This window comes from Dermacentor silvarum, chromosome 8, assembly GCF_013339745.2.
Source record: "Dermacentor silvarum isolate Dsil-2018 chromosome 8, BIME_Dsil_1.4, whole genome shotgun sequence".
Classification (NCBI taxonomy): domain Eukaryota; kingdom Metazoa; phylum Arthropoda; class Arachnida; order Ixodida; family Ixodidae; genus Dermacentor; species Dermacentor silvarum.
Window position 1 is genome coordinate 171,737,422 of NC_051161.1, and position 21,053 is coordinate 171,758,474.

Here is a 21,053-nt window from a genome sequence, read left to right on the forward strand (position 1 = left end):
TCCAGCTCCAACAGACAAGAAGAGTGTCAGATGATTTTTGGGCTTGTGCGCATATTATCGACGCTTCATTGAAAATTTTTCGAAGATTGCAGAGCCGCTATTTCGCCTTACGCTTGACGACGTGCCATTCCTCTGGACTGATGAACAACAGACCGCCTTTGCCGAGCTACAACGTCGATTGTCTTCTGCTCCCGTGCTTGGCCATTTCGATGAGGACGCCAACACAGAAGTACGCACTGACGCCAGCAATATCGGTCTCGGAGCTATCCTGGTGCAAAGGCAAGACGGGACTGAACGAGTTATAGGCCTACGCGAGCCGCACTCTGCCACGCGCCGAGTCCAATTATTCCACCACAGAGAAGGCGTGCCTCGCGGTCATTTGGGCTACAACAAAGTTTAGGCCTTATCTCTTCGGGCGGCCATTTAAAGTTGTGACTGATCATCACGCTTTATGCTGGTTGGCCAACCTTCGAGACCCTTCTGGACGATTAGCACGTTGGAGTCTACGACTCCAGGAATTTAACATCACCATTGTATACAAGTCAGGCAGAAAACATGAAGATGCTGACACGCTATCACGAGCACCTGTTGAATCTGAGAATCCTGACGAGGAAGATGACAGCGCCTTCCTGGGAGCCCTCAGCGGGCCGGATCTGCTCGCTAAACAGCGATCGGACACTGAGTTAAGGCCCATCATCGATCACTTAGAAGGCGGCATCGCGTCCATCCCTCGCTCGATTTCGTGACGGTTGTCGTCGTTTTGCCTACGAGGGGGCATCTTATACAAAAGAAACACAGGTGCCGGCGACAAACCACATCTTCTAGTAGTGCCTCAAGCCCTTCGCGACGACATTCTATTAGCCTGCACGACAAGCCAACATCTGGTCACTTGGGCTACTCAAGGACTCTGGACAGGGTACGACAACTGTACTACTGGCCTAGACTGACTGCTTGCGTCAAACGCTACGTGAAAAGATGTCGTGAATGCCAGCGCCGCAAGTCACCCCCCTTCAAGCCTGCAGGCCTTCTACAACCCATCGACCCTCCGCGTACGCTGTTTGATCAAGTTGGAATGGACCTTCTTGGCCCATTTCCCTTGTCTTCCTCCCGCAATAAGTGGATCATTGTCGCAACTGATTACTTGACGCGTTACGCTGAGACGAAGGCACTACCACGCGGGACAACATCTGAGGTGTCCCAGTTTTTTATGCATCACATTGTGCTTCGGCATGGCGCACCGTCATTCATCATCACTGACTGAGGGACCGCGTTTGCGGCGAAGCTCCTGGACGACATCTTCAAGTTGAGTTACACGAGTCATCGCAAGGCCACTGCATACCACGCTCAGACTAACGGCTTGACAGAAAGACTAAACAAAACACTGGCAGACATGATATCTATGTACGTGGATGTGCAACACAAAACGTAGGATGAAATCCTGCCGTACGTAACGTTTGCGTACAACACTGCCACGCAGGAAACTACACTATTCACGCCGTTTCGTCTCGTTTATGGTCGAGATGTTCAAACTATGCTCGACGCCATGATTCCGTATGACGACATCGATGAGCTCGACCAGTTAGCTCCTGACGTCGAGGAGTACATTCAGCGCGCCGAGGAAGCACGTCAACTGGCCCGTGTGCACATAAGACAGCAGCAGTCTACAGATGCAATAAGGTACAATCTCCACCATCGACAAGTTACCTATGTGCCCGGCGACCAAGTTTGGGTTTGGACCCCCATTAGACGGCGAGGCCTCAGCGAGAAACTCCTGAGCAAGTACTTCGGACCGTACACAGTACTAAGGCGTGTCAGCGACGTGAACTATGAAGTGATTCCTGACGGAGACCTGCCATCGTCCAAGCGCCGATTACCCTGTGCAGAGATTGTACATGTCGTCCGCCTAAATCCGAATTGTGCGCGGTGATGTTAAAACAGTGCACTGGGGAAACAATCTTTTTGCTATAGTCGCGTCGTCCTCCGAAGAACTCCGAAGTGAATTTTTTGTTCCCGACCACAGAACGCATTTTTTGCCTAGTGTGCATGTCCGTATCTGGGCTAGCACATTTACATTATTTTTGTGCGTCTTACCTAATTTGTGTACTTTCCATGTACGTCTTGTGTTTGAGCATCGAGTCGATGCTTCATTGGGAGGGGGAATAATGCCACCTGGGTGTTTTGAGCCAGCCAACAATCATCATTGGGTGCCCAGCAAGAACGGAGAAGACGACGAAGTCGAAGATCCCGCGCCAGCTGGAGAACCGTCCCTTCGTGTCTGGCATTCTTCGTGTCTGGCATTCTTCGTGCCTGGCTGCTGGTACTGTTGCTTGCGCTTGCCTTAGCGCGTGACAATATAGAGTTGAACCCACTTATAAGAATATTCCAGTGCCACGAAAATTCTATTGCTATAACCAGTAATTATTATAACTGGGTAGCATGAAAAAAAATCAAGATAGGGGGATCACAAAGCTGTTGTGAGAAAACTATAGTGGCAGGGAGGCCAGTGGCCCACCCCACGACCTTCCTTCATCCGGTGTTGGGTCTCACACGTGCTCTTGGGACAAAGGAACGACAACACAGTAGTGCAAACAATGAAAAGGGCATTTATTGCACCTTTCATACACTTTGGCATGCTAGCCGAATTACTACCCATAGAACATTCACATGGGCGTGCGACAAATCAAGGATGTCCGACTCACCGCGACCGGATAGCGAGCAAATATGTTCGCCCATGCTATGACACCATCGCCTAGTTGTTCACGTGTACGGTGACGCGAACGATGGCATGTTCGAACGATCCGTGTTCGTCCATAACGTGTCCTGTTCCTAGCCTCGCGAGATGGTCCTGCGAAGCGGGCCGGCGCATGCGCGAAGCGTTCGTGTGTGTTTGTCACTGATCCCAACCCGAAGAGGAACAGCAGCCTTCTCCCTTTTGCGCCCGCGTAACCCCGCCGTCAGGTGGCGTTAGCAGCACAACCCTCGCACCCTGTCGTACATCCACGCCAACCGCTGCCGGTGCTAAGCCACGCGGAGAAGCCGGATTACAGGAGACGTGAGCTATGCGGGGAAAACCACATCAGGGGACGCGTGAGAGTCGCGCATCCCCACACCGGCTGCTTACTGTGTTGACTTGTTTAACTGTTTACCTTTGCTTCCTGCTCGCTCCAGTCGCGTGTAACAAGCCACGGCTGTTGGCGTTCAAAAATGCCAACTGCAATGCGTGGTCACGGGCGGCAAGTGACTTGCGAGCTCCACCGAGGCATCTCTTTGGTGACCTCAAAAGGCGCCTTTTAAGAAATGCGAGAAGGTTGTCTCGCGGCAACTCCTCAGCTTGAAAAAGTCCAGAAGAAATGCTGGGGTGAGATCGCCACGCTGCTGACATCCTTCTTGCTTGCCAACATCCTTCTCCAAGGCATCCAGGGGTTCCACGAAGTGCAGCTTGTGAAAGGACCCTCGCGAAAACGAAGCCCCGGAATAGAATACACTCTACTCGGAGTGACTGGGCCTCCTCAATTATGCAATCTGGGACTTTCTGCAAACTGTCCGTGACTTCTGGTCTGACTAGCCCTGAATGCATCACAGTCACGTGATCCAGCTGTCGGGGACTGTCCGAGATTTCAGTTGAAGCACCGCGACCGGAAGTCACTCTCCTGGCTGCCGTCGTCTGCTCTTTGCTACTCGTAGATAGCCCCCTACCCAGCGTTCTCAATAGCGTGGCCTCCGAAATGGTGGAGTCTCAGAGGCCACGTCGCCGACACAACCAGAAGCTTGCTCAATGGAATCGTAACCTGAGCACGTAGAACGTGTTCGCAAAGCGCAGTTTACGTCACGCTAGTTAGCTCATTGTCTGACAAATTTAAGTGGAATTCCCACACGGACCTAAGCAAAATCGTGGTGGTGGTGAAAACTTTATTGGCCCTAAAATTGCTGCGGAGAGACTCCGACATCGTGGTTGTGCCACATCGCTGTTCATGCAGAAGGCACCCGCTGCATTCCTCAAAGCTCGTGAGACCGTCTGCTAATTAAAGGCCCGGCGCGTGTCTAGGAGAAAGCTCGTGTACACCGTCTACTAATCCTGCACGTCAAAAATCGAATGCTCGAACTTGGTATCAACATATATGTCAACAGCATTCCGCGAAGCTCCTATTGTATGTATACCACCCCAGCTACCACCATGAAATAGCCACATGCAATGTATGATTCCTCACACGCTAGTTTCACTTACTTGAAAAACAAAATTGACCTGCTTAGTGCGTATATAGCAAATGAGTATGACAGATTTCGCGAAACACATTAAGAAAAGCAAGCATGTGCGCCTGATCGCTGTGCTTCTCTTAAAAAAACACGAAGACTAAAACTACAGCAATTAGATGGCTCATGAAAAACTTGCATGATAGCACACAAAGCACCGATGTAACAGAAGCGATAACTCAATGCACAGTAGTGGCTGCCTGGAGCGCGCAAAGTATGCAGAAGCAAACAGTACCTTTCACAACATGGCATCAAACGTGCGCATTTGTAAGAAAGCCGTCGTCTGCTAGCTCCTTGTGCTTGTTTGAGCAAACATCTGCTAAGTTCGTTTGATTCGCCTGCACCACTGTGAACCAGTTCATGGCGGTTCTCGAGAAGTTCAGAAATTGTGCAGCTCGATTTATGCGGTGCAGGCACAGCGCGAAACTGGAAACAAATGCCAAGATGCAAGCGTGGTCCAGGGGTATTTTGTGTGTGTAAAGGGGTGTACTGAACAGTTCAGATGGTAGCGTCTGTTCGTAATCGAAAGGCGGGTGACGCAGAGCAGGAACAGCTGGTTGCACGAACGGCTCCCACTCGTGCTAAGCACTGGCGATCCGGCTGGCCTACTGGTTGCACTGCAGGCATTGAACAGTCGATCTGGCTGGCCTTGTCCGTGTGCTCTTCTTCTTCATTACAATTACCCCCGGTGCAAAAGCGGAGCCATCCTGGCGACTTACGACGTGGAGACGAGCGGTTCATAAAATGGTTTCAGGCGGTGAACGTGGACAATATCCCGTCCACGGCGGCGCTTGTCGGATGTCGGTGTAAGCGGCTCTATGACATAGTTGACCGGAGAGGTGCGTTCGACGATGCGGTATGGTCCATCATACTTCGAGAGAAGTTTTGTCGAAAGTCCAGGCGTGGTATAAGGCACGGACAACAAGACAAGTGTGCCGGGAGCGAAGTTCGGATTCGTAGCGTCACCATCGCGGTTGTCTTTTTGTCGCTGTTGGTCGTCGGAGGTGAAATGACGGGCTAATTGACGGCATTCCTCGGCGTATCGGGCGACGGCTGATACGGGAGCACACTCTGACGCGTCTGGTGTATAAGGCAAAACCGTATCGATGGTATGGGAAGGATCGCGACCGTAGAGGAGGAAGTACGGGGAAAATCCCGTAGTACTTTGGGTAGCCGTATTATATGCGTACGTGACAAATGGGAGGATGATGTCCCAGTTTGTATGCTCCGATGAAACGTACATGGCGAGCATATCACCAAGGGTTCGATTGAAGCGCTCCGTAAGCCCGTTAGTTTGAGGATGGTACGCCGTAGTGGTCCGGTGAACTATGCGGCATTGAGCAAGCAGAGCTTCAACCACCTGCGACAAAAACACGCGGCCTCTATCGCTCAGCAGTTCCCGAGGCGGGCCATGACGAAGAATGAAACGATGGAGCAGAAAGGATGCAACGTCACTGGCGGTTGCTGCAGGTAGAGCGGCGGTTTCGGCATAGCGTGTAAGGTGATCAACCGCTACAATAATCCATCGTTTGCCAGCAGGTGTTAGCGGTAGCGGCCCGTACAGGTCAATTCCCACACGGTCGAAGGCACGAGCAGGGCACGGAAGCGGCTGTAATAAACCGTGGGCCGGATGAGGCGGAGATTTGCGGCGTTGGCATTGCGGGCACGAGCGGACAAACGTTTGGACAAAAGTAAACATTCCTCGCCAGTAGTAACGTTGCCGCAAGCGCTCATACGTCTTCAAAACTCCGGCGTGTGCACATTGTGGGTCATTATGGAAAGACGCGCACATGTCGGAACGCAAAGACCTGGGGATAACTAGGAGCCACTTGCGACCATCGGGCTGGTAGTTGCGTCGGTACAAGAGGTTATCCCGGACAGCAAAATGGGCAGCCTGGCGACGCAGGGAGCGGGAGATGGGAGATGTCGGCGAGCGAGAAAGGAGATCCAAAAGAGAGGCCACCCAAGGATCCTTGCGCTGTTCTGATGCGAAGGTGTCGATGTCGACCGACGACACCGTCTCAAAGGTGGAGGGGGAGGCAGTGTCGGCTGGCAGCGGAGAGCGGGACAGAGCGTCAGCGTCAGTGTGCTTGCGGCCTGAGCGGTAGATGACGTGTATGTCGTATTCTTGAATGCGAAGAGCCCAGCGGGCAAGGCGTCCAGACGGGTCTTTTAAAGAGGATAACCAACAAAGGGCGTGATGGTCAGTAACCACATTGAAAGGTCTGCCGTATAAATAAGGGCGAAACTTCCCGAGTGCCCAAACGATGGCCAGGCATTCTTTTTCTGTGACGCTGTAATTGCATTCCGCTTTGGTCAGCGCACGACTGACGTAAGCAACGACGTACTCGGAGTAGCCAGGCTTGCGCTGCGCAAGAACAGCACCAAGGCCAATACCACTGGCATCGGTATGCACTTCAGTCGGGGCGGTGGGATCATAGTGTCGCAGTATAGGCGGAGACGTCAGGAGACGGCGTAAGGTCACGAACGCGGTGTCGCATGCAGGAGACCAGGAGGATAGGTCGTTGGCGCCACTTAAGAGTTGTGTCAGAGGTGATATAATCGAGGCAAAATTGCGAACAAAGCGTCGGAAGTAAGAACAAAGGCCGATGAAGGCGCGGAGTTCTTTGAGTGTCTTAGGTTTAGGAAACTCTGCCACAGCGCGAAGTTTTGATGGGTCGGGGCAAATGCCGTCTTGGGATACGACGTGACCTAGAATCATGAGCTTCCGCGCGGCGAACTGGCACTTTTTCAAGTTCAGTTGCAGGCCTGCGTTGGTCAAGGACATCAACACTTGCCTAAGGCGGAGAAGATGCGTGCTGAAATCAGGGGCGAACACAACGATGTCGTCGAGGTAGCATAAACACGTGCTCCATTTTAGGCCGCGCAATATATTGTCCATCATTCGCTCAAACGTAGCAGGCGCATTGCATAGGCCAAATGGCATCACGTTAAATTCGTATAAACCATCTGGAGTAATGAATGCGGTTTTAGGGCGATCAATTGCTGACATCGGGACCTGCCAGTAGCCCGAGCGTAAATCCAACGAAGAGAAGAATTCAGCGCCTTGCAAGCTGTCCAGAGCGTCGTCAATGCGCGGTAAAGGGTACACGTCTTTTCGCGTTATCTTATTAAGACGGCGATAATCGACGCAGAACCGAATGGAACCATCTTTTTTTGTGACGAGAACCACCGGTGATGCCCACGGGCTATGGGAAGGTCGAATGACACCGCGCTGAAGCATGTCGTCGACGTGCTCACTGATCACCTGACGCTCCTTGGCTGAGACGCGGTACGGGCGCTGCCGCAAAGGCGCGTTGGAGCCAGTGTCGATGTGGTGGCTGACGGTTGACGTGCGGCCCAGAGTAGGCTGAGCGACATCAAAAGAAGAACGGAACTGGGCAAGCAGGTGAAGAAGCTGGGAGCGCTGCTCGGAAGTAAGGTCGTCGGCAATGAAAGGTGTGAATAAGTCAGGTGATGGCGGAGCAGAAGTGGAAAGTGCACAGAAGTCAGTGAGCTGTGCATGCGAAGAATCCGGCACGTCGGTAATAAACATGTCATCAAGAGGCTGAACACGGCCAAGTGTTTCGCCGCAAAGAGCCTTCAGGGCTGTAGGAAGAGGATTGCAGACAACGATGGAGCTGAAACCGGCTGAAATGTCAAGCGTGGCGAAAGGGAGGGGAACATCTTTGCGGTTTATGAAGAGTTCCGAAGGAGTGAAGAGGACAGCGCCTTCAGAGACAGCGCCACAAAAGACGGGAACAACGGCACACGAGTACGGCGGTATGGCGATGTCTTCCCGAAGGACTAGCTTAGCGGGAAGAGAAGTGGCGTCGACGAGGGGCACGTCACACAGAGGCGATAATTCGACTTCAGCACGCGCACAGTTGATGACAGCGTTATTTCGCGAAAGAAAGTCCCACCCGAGTATCACGTCGTGAGAGCACGACTGCAGAACCACAAACTCCACAATATAGAGAACGCCCTGAATAATAACTCTAGCTGTACATGCTGCTGAAGGCCGAACTGGCTGGGCGCTTGCTGTGCGAAGAGAAAACCCAGAAATTGGCGTCGTAACTTTTCGTAAAGCGCGAGAGAGGCGTTCGTTTAGGACAGACACGGCTGCTCCAGTATCAATTAGCGCAACGGTAGAGACGCCGTCAACAGTAAGGTCGACAACGTTCGCAGGCGACAATGGAGGACTTGTACAGATCGATGGCGACGCAGTTCCTGCCTCCTGAACTGCGGCGCTTAGTTTTCCTCTTGCGTGGGTGAAGGGCGCCGACGCATCGGGGACAACGAGCGGCGACGCGGGGAAGGTGATCGACGTGTAAGGACCGGGCGCTCGGCTGGTGGCCTGTTCGACTGCCGACTAAAAGAAGTGTCGTGGAAAGGTTGCACGTCGGCGTAGGGAGGCGACTGCGCAAAGCCATCAGAGTGCAGCATGCGGCGGCGGCAGAGTCGTGCAACATGGCCGGGAATACCGCAGGCATAACATATGGGCCTGTTGTCTTGCGTACGCCAAGGGTTAGCAAAGGCAGGAGGAGGTCGATGAACGGGATGATGAACGGGTGGTAGCGGCCGTGGATGTAGCGCAACGAGTGGTTGACGAGGAGGCTGCGCGGCGACGGATGCGTAAGTAAGTGGCGCTGCGACAGGGGACTGCTGATGCTGCATTGGTAGAGCCTCAGCAACTTGCTCTTCAATAACCCGCCGGAGCGTCGGAGCGAGCTGTGTAGGAGGCTGTTGCGGCAGCGGCTGCTGTTGTGGTAGCTCAGCGAAGGGTAGTAGAGAAAGCTGTCGTGCAACTTCCTCCCGCACGAAAGCTTGGATTTGTGTGAGCAGGGGGGAGCGATCAGACAATACTGTCATGGAAGAGAGGGTCTCGTCAGCCACTGAGGGGCGCCTGGTCAAAGCGCGCTGCCTCCTCAACTCGTCGTAGCTTTGGCACAAGTTTATGAGCTCTGCTACGGTACGCGGACTCTTGGCGATCAACATTTGGAAGATGTCATCGGCGATGCCCTTCAAAATGTGTTTCAATTTGTCATTTTCCGTCATAGAAGCATCCACCCGTTTGCATAGGTCGAGAACCTCTTCGATATAACAGGTGAATGTTTCACCGGGTTGTTGGGCTCGCTCTCGTAACCGCTGCTCGGCGCGCAACTTGTGGACGGCGGGGCGACCGAACACTTCAGCGAAACTGGTCTTGAACGCGGACCAGGACTGAAAGTCGGCTTCGTGATTTTTAAACCACAGGTGAGCCACTCCCGCAAGGTAGAAGATGACGGCATTTAACTTGGCGGTATCGTCCCAACGATTGTGCAAGCTCACCCGTTCATAGGTAGACAACCAGTCATTGACGTCTTGCTCATCCGTACCGCTGAAAACCGCGGGATGGCGGAGCGGGAGAGCGCCAGAGCAGGCAACGGAGGGTGGCGGCGACGTCGGCTGGGGAGAGTCAGGCATGACGGAAGGCAGAGTGCGAGACCGGAGTTCCAGGGTGGAAATGTTCTTGAAAACCCAGCACCTTCCACCAATTGTAAAGGGGTGTACTGAACAGTTCAGATGGTAGCGTCTGTTCGTAATCGAAAGGCGGGTGACGCAGAGCAGGAACAGCTGGTTGCACGAACGGCTCCCATTCGTGCTAAGCACTGGCGATCCGGCTGGCCTACTGGTTGCACTGCAGGCATTGAACAGTCGATCTGGCTGGCCTTGTCCGTGTGCTCTTCTTCTTCATTACATGTGCATGGAGTTCCTAAGTTTGAGAGATCCTGAACTGCAGGTATGATTGCCTTCTGGGGCATAAATACATGCGACACTTTCGTAGATACATCAGACGTGCATAAGCAGGGTTTTAACGGCGCTCGTCCCCTTGTGCTGCGTCGTCTGCTTCGCTGCTGCTTTGCACCTGTACGCCTGCACCAAGGCAGTACTGACAGTGGTGTAGGTGAAGCAAAGTCATGAACCAGCCCTGTACCTTTCTGGCACTTTTTGAATCGAACGGCGTGGTTCAGCGGGCACCATTGCTACACCACTCAAACGAATGGCAGGGTGCAGCACCACGTGAACTGGTTCAGGTGGTGCAGGCGAATCGAATGTAGCTGCTGACAGCTCCGACAGCAGTCCAGAAGTTCCACTCCGTGAAAAAATGAACATCATTCTGACAAATCTTGGACTAGTGGGCAGAGCTTCACAAGCTGTCCGAGCAAAATTCGAATGCATCAAAGCAGTACCAAGCACTCTCGGACTGTCATGGACTGATAATCGAAGAGGCTCACTGTATCATAGAGTTAGTATACCTTGCCAGGCCGTTTTCACCTTTTTCAACTTGGCGGCGAACGCGCCAATGAAGACGGAATAGTCGGCTCCAGTGTCGACGAGAGTGGTGACGTTATAACCATCGAATAGCACGTCTAGACCGGTAGACCGTCGTCTGGCATTACAGATAAGTCGTGACGTCCGATCACGGCTGCGTCGGCTTCCTCTGCTGCTGCTACGTCCAGTCGGCAGGTCTTTTTGCGGCGGCGATGTATTGTCGTCAAGGCTCTTGCCAGGTGGCGTGGTAATATCTCGTCGTGATAATTTGCGAATCATCGTCAGCGGCGGCGGCGGAGGATCTTCGGCATTGCATCGTACAGCAACCGCACCTCCATCGGCTGCTGCTTTTAGTTTCCCGGATAGGGGCTCACGGACCAGCCCCGGGCTGGGCCAGTGTATGGTCGGCGCTGCAGCGACAGGTAGCGCCCTGGTGACGGCGAGCGTGAAGGTCGTCGTGGTTGCCACTGGGCTCCGGCGAGGTAGTCGGCGATATCACGTGGTCGCTCGCCAAGCTGTGAATGTGGTGCTTTAACGGTGAACCCCGTAGTCCCATCTCCGTGGACGATGAAACTGCGGTCTTACGGGGCCCTGGCGCGAGCGTGGAGGGGGCCCGTGACGGCGGGCGACGGCGGCGTAGGTCATCGCTTCTGGCTGGGGTTGCGGCGATTGCGGCTGGGTGATTCCACGAGAGATCAACACGGGTCCAAAAATTCATATTTTAGATTTCATTCAATATTTTATATTTTGTGCGCATATCACTCGGTAGTACGAAAGTGAACTTGCCTTCTTTGACAAATGGATACTTTAGGAGAAAAAAAATATCGAAATTCTTCAGGGTTGCAGGCGCCATTTTCATGAAACGGGCATTCTCGCAAATTCACAACAATGTGAAATACAAAATATTATGGCTACAAAGAATGCATTCTGTTGTGTAAAACGTATACGTAAAGAAGAGCCAGCAAGTGTTGTTTGAGGCTTCTGTGCGAAACGGAAGTGTTTTAGAAAAAATTGTTAATTTGCTACACTTTTCAAAATTTCCTATATTTACGAATTTTTATCTACTAAACTGATGCATGTAGCCTTTTGAACTTTGGTGGGCTATGAGACCTTAACCTGTTTATTGATTGTGCTGAATATTGTTTCAGTAGCACGAATTTCCATTTTTACAGTTTGCCTCAAATGTGAAGTTTTGACGAAAAGGAACACTATTTAAAAATCAAAATAAAAAAAACCCCATCGTTAATTTTTCTCAAAATTTCGTAAACACCTGTCCACAGACACTGGAAAAAGAACATTAAAAAACATCTTGCATTATTTTGTTTTTAATGACAATAGATGTGGTAGAAATGAGAGCTTTGCCGGGATGCAGCAAGGTGCTCAAAAATAGGGACATCGGGGTAAAAAGAACGTCCATTAGCCTCTGACTTGCCTAAACTTGGCCATGATTGCGACACAAGGACAGTTTTGGTAAACTAGTATTATGATTGCAAGCACGCAGTTCTCGAATGCCTAACTTTCTGACGTAAATTGTGCTACTTTGCCAACATTCGCGCCCTTATTTTGTTAGTGCTTTCAGATGATGCTCTTCTAAAAATCGTCTCTTTTGAACGAGTTGGTAGAGTGTAGTAGAATGGGGAGTGGGTCCGTGGGAGGAGGTGGCAAACAGTGGTAAAATGAAATACGTTGAAAGTTGCTGGCGGTGTGGCCGCCGCCTTAAGAGGAAGCTTTAGCTTGGGTGCTCCTATCTAAATACATGTAAAACAAGAATTCGTTTTTCTTGGCAACCACTGCACCACATTTGATGATGTTTGTTGCAGTTAAAAGAAAAGTGAAACTCTAGTGGCTGTTGGTTGCGATTTTTTTAAGTCGTCAACTGTTTAATAAAATTGACAAAATAGCAGAGCTTCAGAAAACGAAACTATCAAATTCTAACTCGAAACTCTAACTTAGCAATGAAACATGATATCACAATCTTGTAAACTACACCGAATAGTAAATCTAAAGTGTACAAAATTGCTATATTCTACATGGCTTTAAAATAGACTACTATTTTGTGTGTAGAACTTGTGCAAAATCCTTGTAAACAATGTAACAAATTCACGTAAGAAATAAATTGGCATATCAAGTTTGTCTGCTTTGAATGCTCTAATAGATGCCGTTCACAGGTCTGCGATATCTTTTATATAGGTGCAGAGCTACGAATTTGTAAACTTCGTGCTTCTATTTTTTTCAAACTTACCAATGCTTGAAAATTCTAGTTAAATAATGCAGGCCAGAAATCGACATTTTGTGTCCGACAGTCACTAGAATTCATCTTTCTCTCTCATGTGCAACAAATTTAAGTAAAATCGATTGGCCCAGTGGTTATCTCAGAAAATTGTTTCTGCGTTTTACATGTATTTCAATAGGCGGCATCGGAGTTGGGCCCGAGCTAAAGCTTCCTCTTAAGAGCAAGCTTTATTAGATTCGCTTCATTAGATCTGCGCGATCTGGCCCTCTGGATCAGTTGGTCTTATTGAAAATGTGGAAAGAGCCGCCATTACTGCAGCGCTTCGTAAACTGAGGACGCGTTCTCAGCACGCTATCATCCTTTCGGATTTGCCAGCGGTGCTCCAACAATTATTCCGTGCATTGTATGGCAGCAAGTTCGGCCGACAGTCATAAGTTTCTGAGAGAGAAAGTGTTGCGCCTCTTTTACCACCTGTTCAACCCACTTTTTAAAGAGGCGGTAGAAGAGAGCAACCTCTGGCACTATCTGCCAGCTAAATCAGCCCTAACCAACACCATCGCCCCCCCCATCACCGTATCTTAGGTTATATTGTATAATGACGTTTCCGACGGAGCCATGGTGAGTACGAAATTTTTAGAGAATTTTACCTGCCGTAAATTTTGTTACTTGTGTACATGCACAGGGAGTTCACCGTTAAATCTGCAATTATCTGCGCTGCAAGCTACACACACTTGTTAAATAAAACGAGCCATGTAAAGGTTGCTCTGTTGACGTATCTTTACTCACATTCAAGAGAATGAGTATTGTACTAAACGGTATTTTATGCATAAGTATTGACCATAAGGGTAAAATTACCCTTGTGTCGCAATCATGGCCAAGTTTAGGCAAGTCAGGGGCTAATGGACGTTCTTTTTACCCCGATGTCCCTATTTCTTAGCACCTTGCTGCATCCCGGCGAAGCTCTCATTTCTACCACATCTATTGTCATTAAAAACAAAATAATGCAAGATGTTTCTTAATGTTCTTTTTCCAGTGTCTGTGGACAGGTGTTTACGAAATTTTGAGAAAAATTAACAATGGGTTTTTTTTTTATTTTGATTTTTAAATAGTGTTCCTTTTCGTCAAAACTTCACATTTGAGGCAAACTGTAAAAATGGAAATGTGTGCTACTGAAACAATATTCAGCACAATCGTTAAACAGGTTAAGGTCTCATAGCCCACCAAATTTCAAAAGGCTACATGCATTAGTTTAGTAGATAAAAATTCGTAAATATAGCAAATTTCGAAAAGTTAGCAAATTAACAATTTTTTCTAAAACACTTCCGTTTTGCACAGAAGCCTCAAACAACGCTTGCTGACTCTTCTTTACGTATACTTTTTACACAACAGAATGCATTCTTTGTAGCCGTAATATTTTGTATTTCACATTGGTGTGAATTTGCGTGAATGCCAGGTGCATGAAAATGGCGCCTGGATTCTGAAGAATTTCGATATTTTTTTTCTCCTAAAGTATCCATTTGTCAAAGAAGGCAAGTTCACTTTCGTACTACTGAGTGATATGCGCACAAGATATAAAATATTGAATGAAATCTAAAATATGAATTTTTGGACCCGTGTTGATCTCTCGTGGAATCACCCGGCTGCACATCGGGAACTCCTAGGGAGCGCTGAACTTTTTCTTTGATGATATCGGTGATAGATGCCACTTGAGGCTGCGATCTGGGAAAGAGCTTCTGCAGTTCCTCGCGAACGACTGCTCTGATGGTCTCGCGCAGGTCGTCGCTGCCAAGTGCTTGACCGTCAATGTTGTTCGTGGCCAGTGTTTGTCGGTTGTATTGCCTTGTCCGCATGTCGAGCGACTTCTCAATGGTTATGGCCTCGGAAACAAATTCAGCAACAGTCTTAGGCAGGTTGCGTATCAATCCGGCGAAGAGCTCTTGCTTGACACCCCTCATCAAGAAGCGAACTTTTTTCTCTTCTGGCATGTTGGGGTCGGCATGCTTGAACCGGCGAATCATCTCCTCCGTGAAAATCGTGACGATCTCGTTGGGCAGTTGCACCCGAGCTTCTAGGAGAACTTCGGCTTTTTTTTTGCACTCGACACTCGTGAAGGTCCTCGCGAAGTTCTCACGAAATAGGTCCCACGTCACCAGGGTGGTCTCCCTGTTCTCAAACCAGGTTCGAGCAGCGTCATCCAAGGAAAAAAATGTCACAGTTTCGCCTTAAGGGCGAAGCAATGAATGCGATAGCAACACAGCAATGTCATACGAAGTAAGGTGAGCGGCTTTGGTAGCAATATGAATTGTAGTAAACATGAGCTTTAAGTAAGCAGGTGTGCTGCGGCGTAAGTAGACCGACATGAAGAGAGACTGGATGACCACGAGAAGGCGCGTGTGAAACAGTGGTGTTGATGAGAAGCGCTTCCCTTGGGCAGCGCGTGCGAAGGGACACACCGGTAGCGCTGCACTGCCGATCCGGGCAGCATTGCATGTGTAGCGTGCGTTGGAAAATGTGGCCCGACTATTACTAACTGAATGAACAAGCGTGGTGTGAGCGCGCACAAACAAACACGAATAGATCACACTGAATGACTGCAGACAACGACTGTCAAAACGCCGGCAGCAAGCATACGCCGCTGCGGGCGAAGGTACGTGCGTCTATCGCTTCAACGGAAATTGAGCGGCGAATGTACGGGTCAGAGCCGTGTGGAGATAAGAGACGGTGTGCGCGAGCGACGAGTGACGAGCGCGGTTGTTGGCAGAGAAGTGCGCCCCCCCCCCCCCCCCCCTGCTCCCTCCGGCGCTCGCTTCCCGCTTCCTTGCTTGCGCGTGTGAGATTGAGTGCGTTCGCTCTCCGTGATAGCGCGCGTCCCCGCACGCTTCCACTCGGGCATACGGCGCGCGGCGAAGATTTTATCTATAGGGAACCTCACGGCGACGGCGACGCCGACGGCAGAAATCCGGTTGAAGTGTCCATATAATTGCTATCGCAATAAAATAGAGATGGCATAGTTGTCTTCGTCGCTCTATTTGTTGAATGTCGCGGTCCTCTATTGTGTCTCCAGCCAGGTTTCAGGGTGTTCAGCTGGTGATTCACGGAACGTCGGTGGCTCCCGAGGTTGTTGCAGCAGGATGGAGGACGCTGGGGCTGCCATTGGGATCGTTGACTTGGCCTTGATCGCTGTAGTCTTCTTAGAAAGAAGTCCGTATTCTGGCAAAAGTCCTTGCTGCCTACGGCTAGCTCGCTGGTCCTTGGCGACGTTGGTCTCGTCTTCTGGTTTCGGGCTTGGGTCGCGGCTTTGCTGGGGCGTTCGATGCACGAACACAGAAGCACCTCCACCAGATCTCACGTAGTAGTGACGCTGAAGTAAACAGTCGTAAAACTGTGTATGATGAAACTAATTCTTTATTGGGCGAACCTGTGCCCGCAAAAGCAAGCTACACTCAAAGCACAACGAAAGCGGCGAACACAGTCAGCGATCGTCGAAAATCTGATCAGCGGCGAAACGCGTCGGCTTTTATACATGAGTCATCGAAGGTTCCAGATTAATCCCTGGTACCCGCGTGTCTTCCAGAAAGTTCTAGACAACTCGAGTCGCTTATACAATCAGATTACATGAGCGTCGGTGACAAGAGACAACGGATAGAAGCATCGATAACGTTCGAGAAACTTCCGATACATGCAGGCGCGTCCTGTGCCTGGTGATAACGTTTAACAGCCGGTGAAAAGCAGTCACCGGTGAAAGGATAAACATGTATACGTGTCACTATTATACAAAAGCAAGCACTTACACGTCGCACGTAGGCATGGACCACGTTTGAAACTCATTCTGTATATTTTTCAGAAAGATCGGATGGCTATTTAGAAAATTGTGGTGTAAAATTTATGGTGTCTAAAAGGCTGTGTTTGCAGGTGCCTTAACTAGATGGCGCTACCATACTGACGGAGTATCGGGATCGCGTTGATTGCGGGCCTCATCTGAATCACATTGCATCGTCTCTGCCCCACGCCTGCATAGGGTAGCAATGCCCTTGCAGTTCCCGATTTTAATACATGGGCGCTATGGGGAGCTTTCCCTCTTAAGTGCTTATATTATAATCTGCAGGACAACGTTGAGGCAGCCTGCCCGTCATCGCTATCCGAAGCAAGAACGTTTGCAACGATTGCCTCATCAGCACATTGTTTTCAAATCTATAGCAGTGCACTTTTTCACCGGCAACGTCGTGCATTGCCGATGATCGGGGGGGCAGATCAGCCGTCGTACGTTTCGGTGGCGAGTCAAACGAGGTCGAGAAACCACGTGGCCAGGAACGATTTCGTTGCAACCAACAATGACCAGCCCGAGCGCCTTAATCATTGGCACAAATGCGCAGAATGGGACCAACTGGCCAGCGCGCAGAAGCAGCAGGCGGCGCGGTTTCCGCGCTTCATTCTGTTTTGGAGGGTTGTAGGGCGTAGAGCTATGGGTGCAGCCCATTCGTTTTCAAAGGGGTGGAAGGGCGACGGGAGTGAGGCGTGGGAGGCTGGAAAACAGTGTGGCAGCTGAAACTTCTTTTTTAAAGATGATAGTCTTTCTTGGGCTACCTAAACACGAAAAAACTTTGTCACTAGATTCAACCGCCCGTCCAAAACCAAGCGAGCTGCTTGCACTGGTGGCACGGGGTCATACACGTCAACATTGGGTTTGTTCCAATTTTGGCCAGCATCGGAGACAGTCCACGCATACAGCTAAGAAGGCAGCCGAGACAGCTTCGAGGCCATGTAATGGAATGCGTTTCCAATCGTCTGGAAGACGCATGGAAGACACTTCTGTGACGAGACGCCACCTCGCAGCGATAAGAAGAAGTTGAGAAAAGCACACATTATTTCTGTATTTTAAGTCCTTGAGCATGCGCACCTATGAAAAATGCAATGGGACTTATATTAAGGGCGTAGGAAAACATGTCTACGTTTCCTTGTGCACAGACGACCTTACTGTTGGATTTCCAAGTGTCCTGCTCAGCCGCCATCTTGTTTGGACAGGAAAGTAGCCTGCATCGTTTCTGACTTTGATGCTGTCTTCGCGAAGCTACTTTGACGCCTTCGTGAGAAATGGAACGAGACTTAACAAGGCCGCTGTCTGATTAGCTGTCAACTTTGGCCGTCTTAAGCGAGTATTGGAACACAGCCATTATACAGCGCAAAGGAAACCTCAGGCCTATTTGAGGCAAAATATATCTACATAACCGTGATCTGCAGTGTTCATTTAATTAAGAATACACATTGGACTGGTTTTTACATTAGTAAATGAAAAATGAACGCGTTAGAAATGGTGTCGAAGAAACGCTACGGGTTAAACGCTACCCATCCTAATAATCTTTGTATATATTTTTGGTTGTTCATGAAGCTGAATTGATCACAATGCATGTTGCCATAATCATGAATGGTGTGCCCTTCTTTTCTGTTTTCTAAATCAGAGGCTGCGGAGATCATTCGAGACATATGCAAAGCTGTCGCTCATCTTCATCGCATGAACATTGCCCATCGGGATCTAAAGGTAAGCTCTTGACAGACTTGACATGCAAGATTTGTTTCCATTGCACGTATAATTGTTTTTATAATTTTACGGTTCCTCATTTTAGTCTGCAGAGCCCTGTTGTTGCTTCTTGCAGCCTGAGAACCTGCTTTACTCCAAGCCTGATGACAGCGCAGTCCTTAAATTGACGGACTTTGGCTTTGCCAAGGAAACTACAAATTTCAACTCTTTACAAACACCATGCTACACGCCATATTACGTTGGTGAGTTCTCCGAAAACCGTGCACCATACCAGCAGCCTGGAATTGGTAGCAACCAGGAGTCAGTGAATTTATTCGTGAAATCAGGATTCAGCTTGTGCGTGAGTTCATCAGTGAAACTTGGCCTTGTTGCTTGTGATGTGTTTCCATTTTATGAGAACAGACAGGGCAGCTCTATTGTATCCTCTCTGCCTATCCACATTTTTCTTTTTTTGCCCTGAAATTCCAAGAAAGTTGATATCCTAAGCCATATGCAGTTCTATGGATTACCAAGTTTGGGATATCCTACATGAGTTTTAGTAGGTTTGCATGAGATTCGCAAAGGTCCACTCATAGATCAAGTACTCACTTTCGTGACTTTAGCTGACTTTTGTGACAGCCGGTATTACAGTAATGTGAACTTTCTAGTGAGCACTGGAAAGTTCACAATATTTTGTCAAAGTCCCATGACTGCTTCCGCTTTTTCATAAATGCAAATAGGTGTACAGAAACACTGATGAGTGCAAACAAATGTTCAGCAATGGTAATAAAAGCTGACAAATTGTCTCTTCATGACACAATAGGAGTGTGTCATTTGATGCTTGAGTGCCAGCGATATAGTGCTTTCTAAAATAAGATTCAGTTCAGTATTGCTTTGTTTGTCTACCTTGCTGATGAGATGCAAACAACAGGGGGCATCCGACCACCACTGAGTTCAAAACCACGCTGCATCAGTTACTCACCAGTTATCCAAACAAGTCGCCTGGCCAGGCCTTCTTTATGAACCGTGTGGGCTTAGGAAAACCCTGAAAAGGGGGGGCTGCTCACAGGTTGGCATCCCAAAGCAAGTGGCGATGAACTCGAGTTCGGATATACACTGCTTCCCAAGTGTACCATAATGACTTGGGTGGGAGTGTGCTTGTACCTATTTTAAACAGTATATACTAGCCCTAATCTGCCTCCCACGACTGCAGTAGTGTTCTATCCGTAGAAAATATGTGCAGCACACAGGGGAGGGCCTATCTGTGCGCACTGCGTACCTAGAGATGCTAGTTCTTAACCGTAGATCACATCATAGATATTTCAGCTCTTTTTGTGACAACCCTATTGACGCTGAGTGACGATGTGGGCTTGTTGGTCTGTCATCATGGAATGGTAATTTTGGAAGCGCATAAAAACATGGACACGAGAAGAAACGAAGACAAGCGCTAACTTTCAACAACGAAGTTTATTTGCGGGACCGGTCGTACTTATACACAACCACATGCACGGCGATATCAACACTGAAGATAAGTGCATGATGGCATAAAAGCAATCTAAGGCTGTTGTATCGAGAAAACACTAAGAACCTGAATGATGAAATGCATATATTCGGTAGCTTTTATGACATATGCAAATAATCTAACCCTCTCGCTGACAATGAAAGTGACGGTTTGCTGATACATTGGTCAACGGCCGAGAGGATTTGCTCGGTTTCTATTATCAATCTTACATTCTCGCGTTTATCCCTGTATAAATGGCGGTGTCATTCATGTCGCCCTCTTCTAGATGACACCGCCATTTTATACAGGGGTAAACGCGAGAATGTAAGATTGATAATAGAAACCGAGCAAATCCTCTCGGCCGCTGACCAATGTACCAGTAAACCGTCACTTTCATTGTCGGCGAGAGAGTTTGATTATTTGCATATGCCATAAAAGCTACCGAATATATGCATTTCATAATTCAGGTTCTTAGTGTTTTCTCGATACAACAGCCTTAGATTGCTTTTATGCCGTCATGTACTTATCTTCAGTGTTGATATCGCCGTGCATGTGGTTGTTGTGTATAAGTACAACCGGTCCCACAAATAAACTTCGTTGTTGAAAGTTATCGCTTGTCTTCGTCTTTGTTTCTTCTCGTGTCCATGTTTTTATGCGCTTCCAAATCACTAGTGACGCTGCACTGGCATATTTTAAATTATGTTTCAGGTGAACATAATTTACCCTAGGCTTTCTTTGGCTTCATTTTCTGTTTGCTTTATATAGTTGTAACTAACAAGAGAAATTTTCTCAAAGCACTTTGAGAGAGTCCTGCTGTGCAGCTGTTGTTGCCTTTGACTTGAACATTGACAATGACAATGACAATGATGTTTATTTGCATCAGTACATGACGCGAGGGGCATGCAGAAAAAGCTGCCACATGGACAGCTTGACGAAGCCGCAGGCCCCCGCATTGGCGTTTGCGCGACGCTAGTACACACAGAAGCAGTACATCATTGTTTGCAAATGCCATTTGCACAAAATTAACCATCGCAAACCATGCAGAGCAAATGAAGAACAAAAAAAAAATTGTGTCCTAACAACAGGGCATAATAAAAGGAAAAAGAAAAAAGCATCTCCAACCAATAAGGACAAATGAGCAATGGTAGGCATAACGGTATCGCAACTGTTCGAAAAAACACAAGGGCGAGAAAAATATAATCAAAAACACAAGCCGTAACATTAACATTTCTCATACA

The 21,053-nt window shown here is 49.0% G+C and overlaps 1 protein-coding gene across 3 annotated transcripts in view; it reads left to right on the top strand.

Moving 5' to 3' along the window:
• LOC119461843 (MAP kinase-activated protein kinase 2) overlaps positions 1 to 21,053 on the top strand; it is a 329,640-nt gene that overhangs the window by 139,386 nt on the left and 169,201 nt on the right. For all 3 annotated transcript variants that reach the window (XM_049672746.1, XM_049672747.1, XM_037723215.2), the window contains exons 4-5: positions 18,256 to 18,335; positions 18,451 to 18,577. In XM_049672746.1, the coding sequence (XP_049528703.1) occupies positions 18,256 to 18,335; positions 18,451 to 18,577 (207 nt within the window). The remainder of the gene's footprint in view (positions 1 to 18,255; positions 18,336 to 18,450; positions 18,578 to 21,053) is intronic.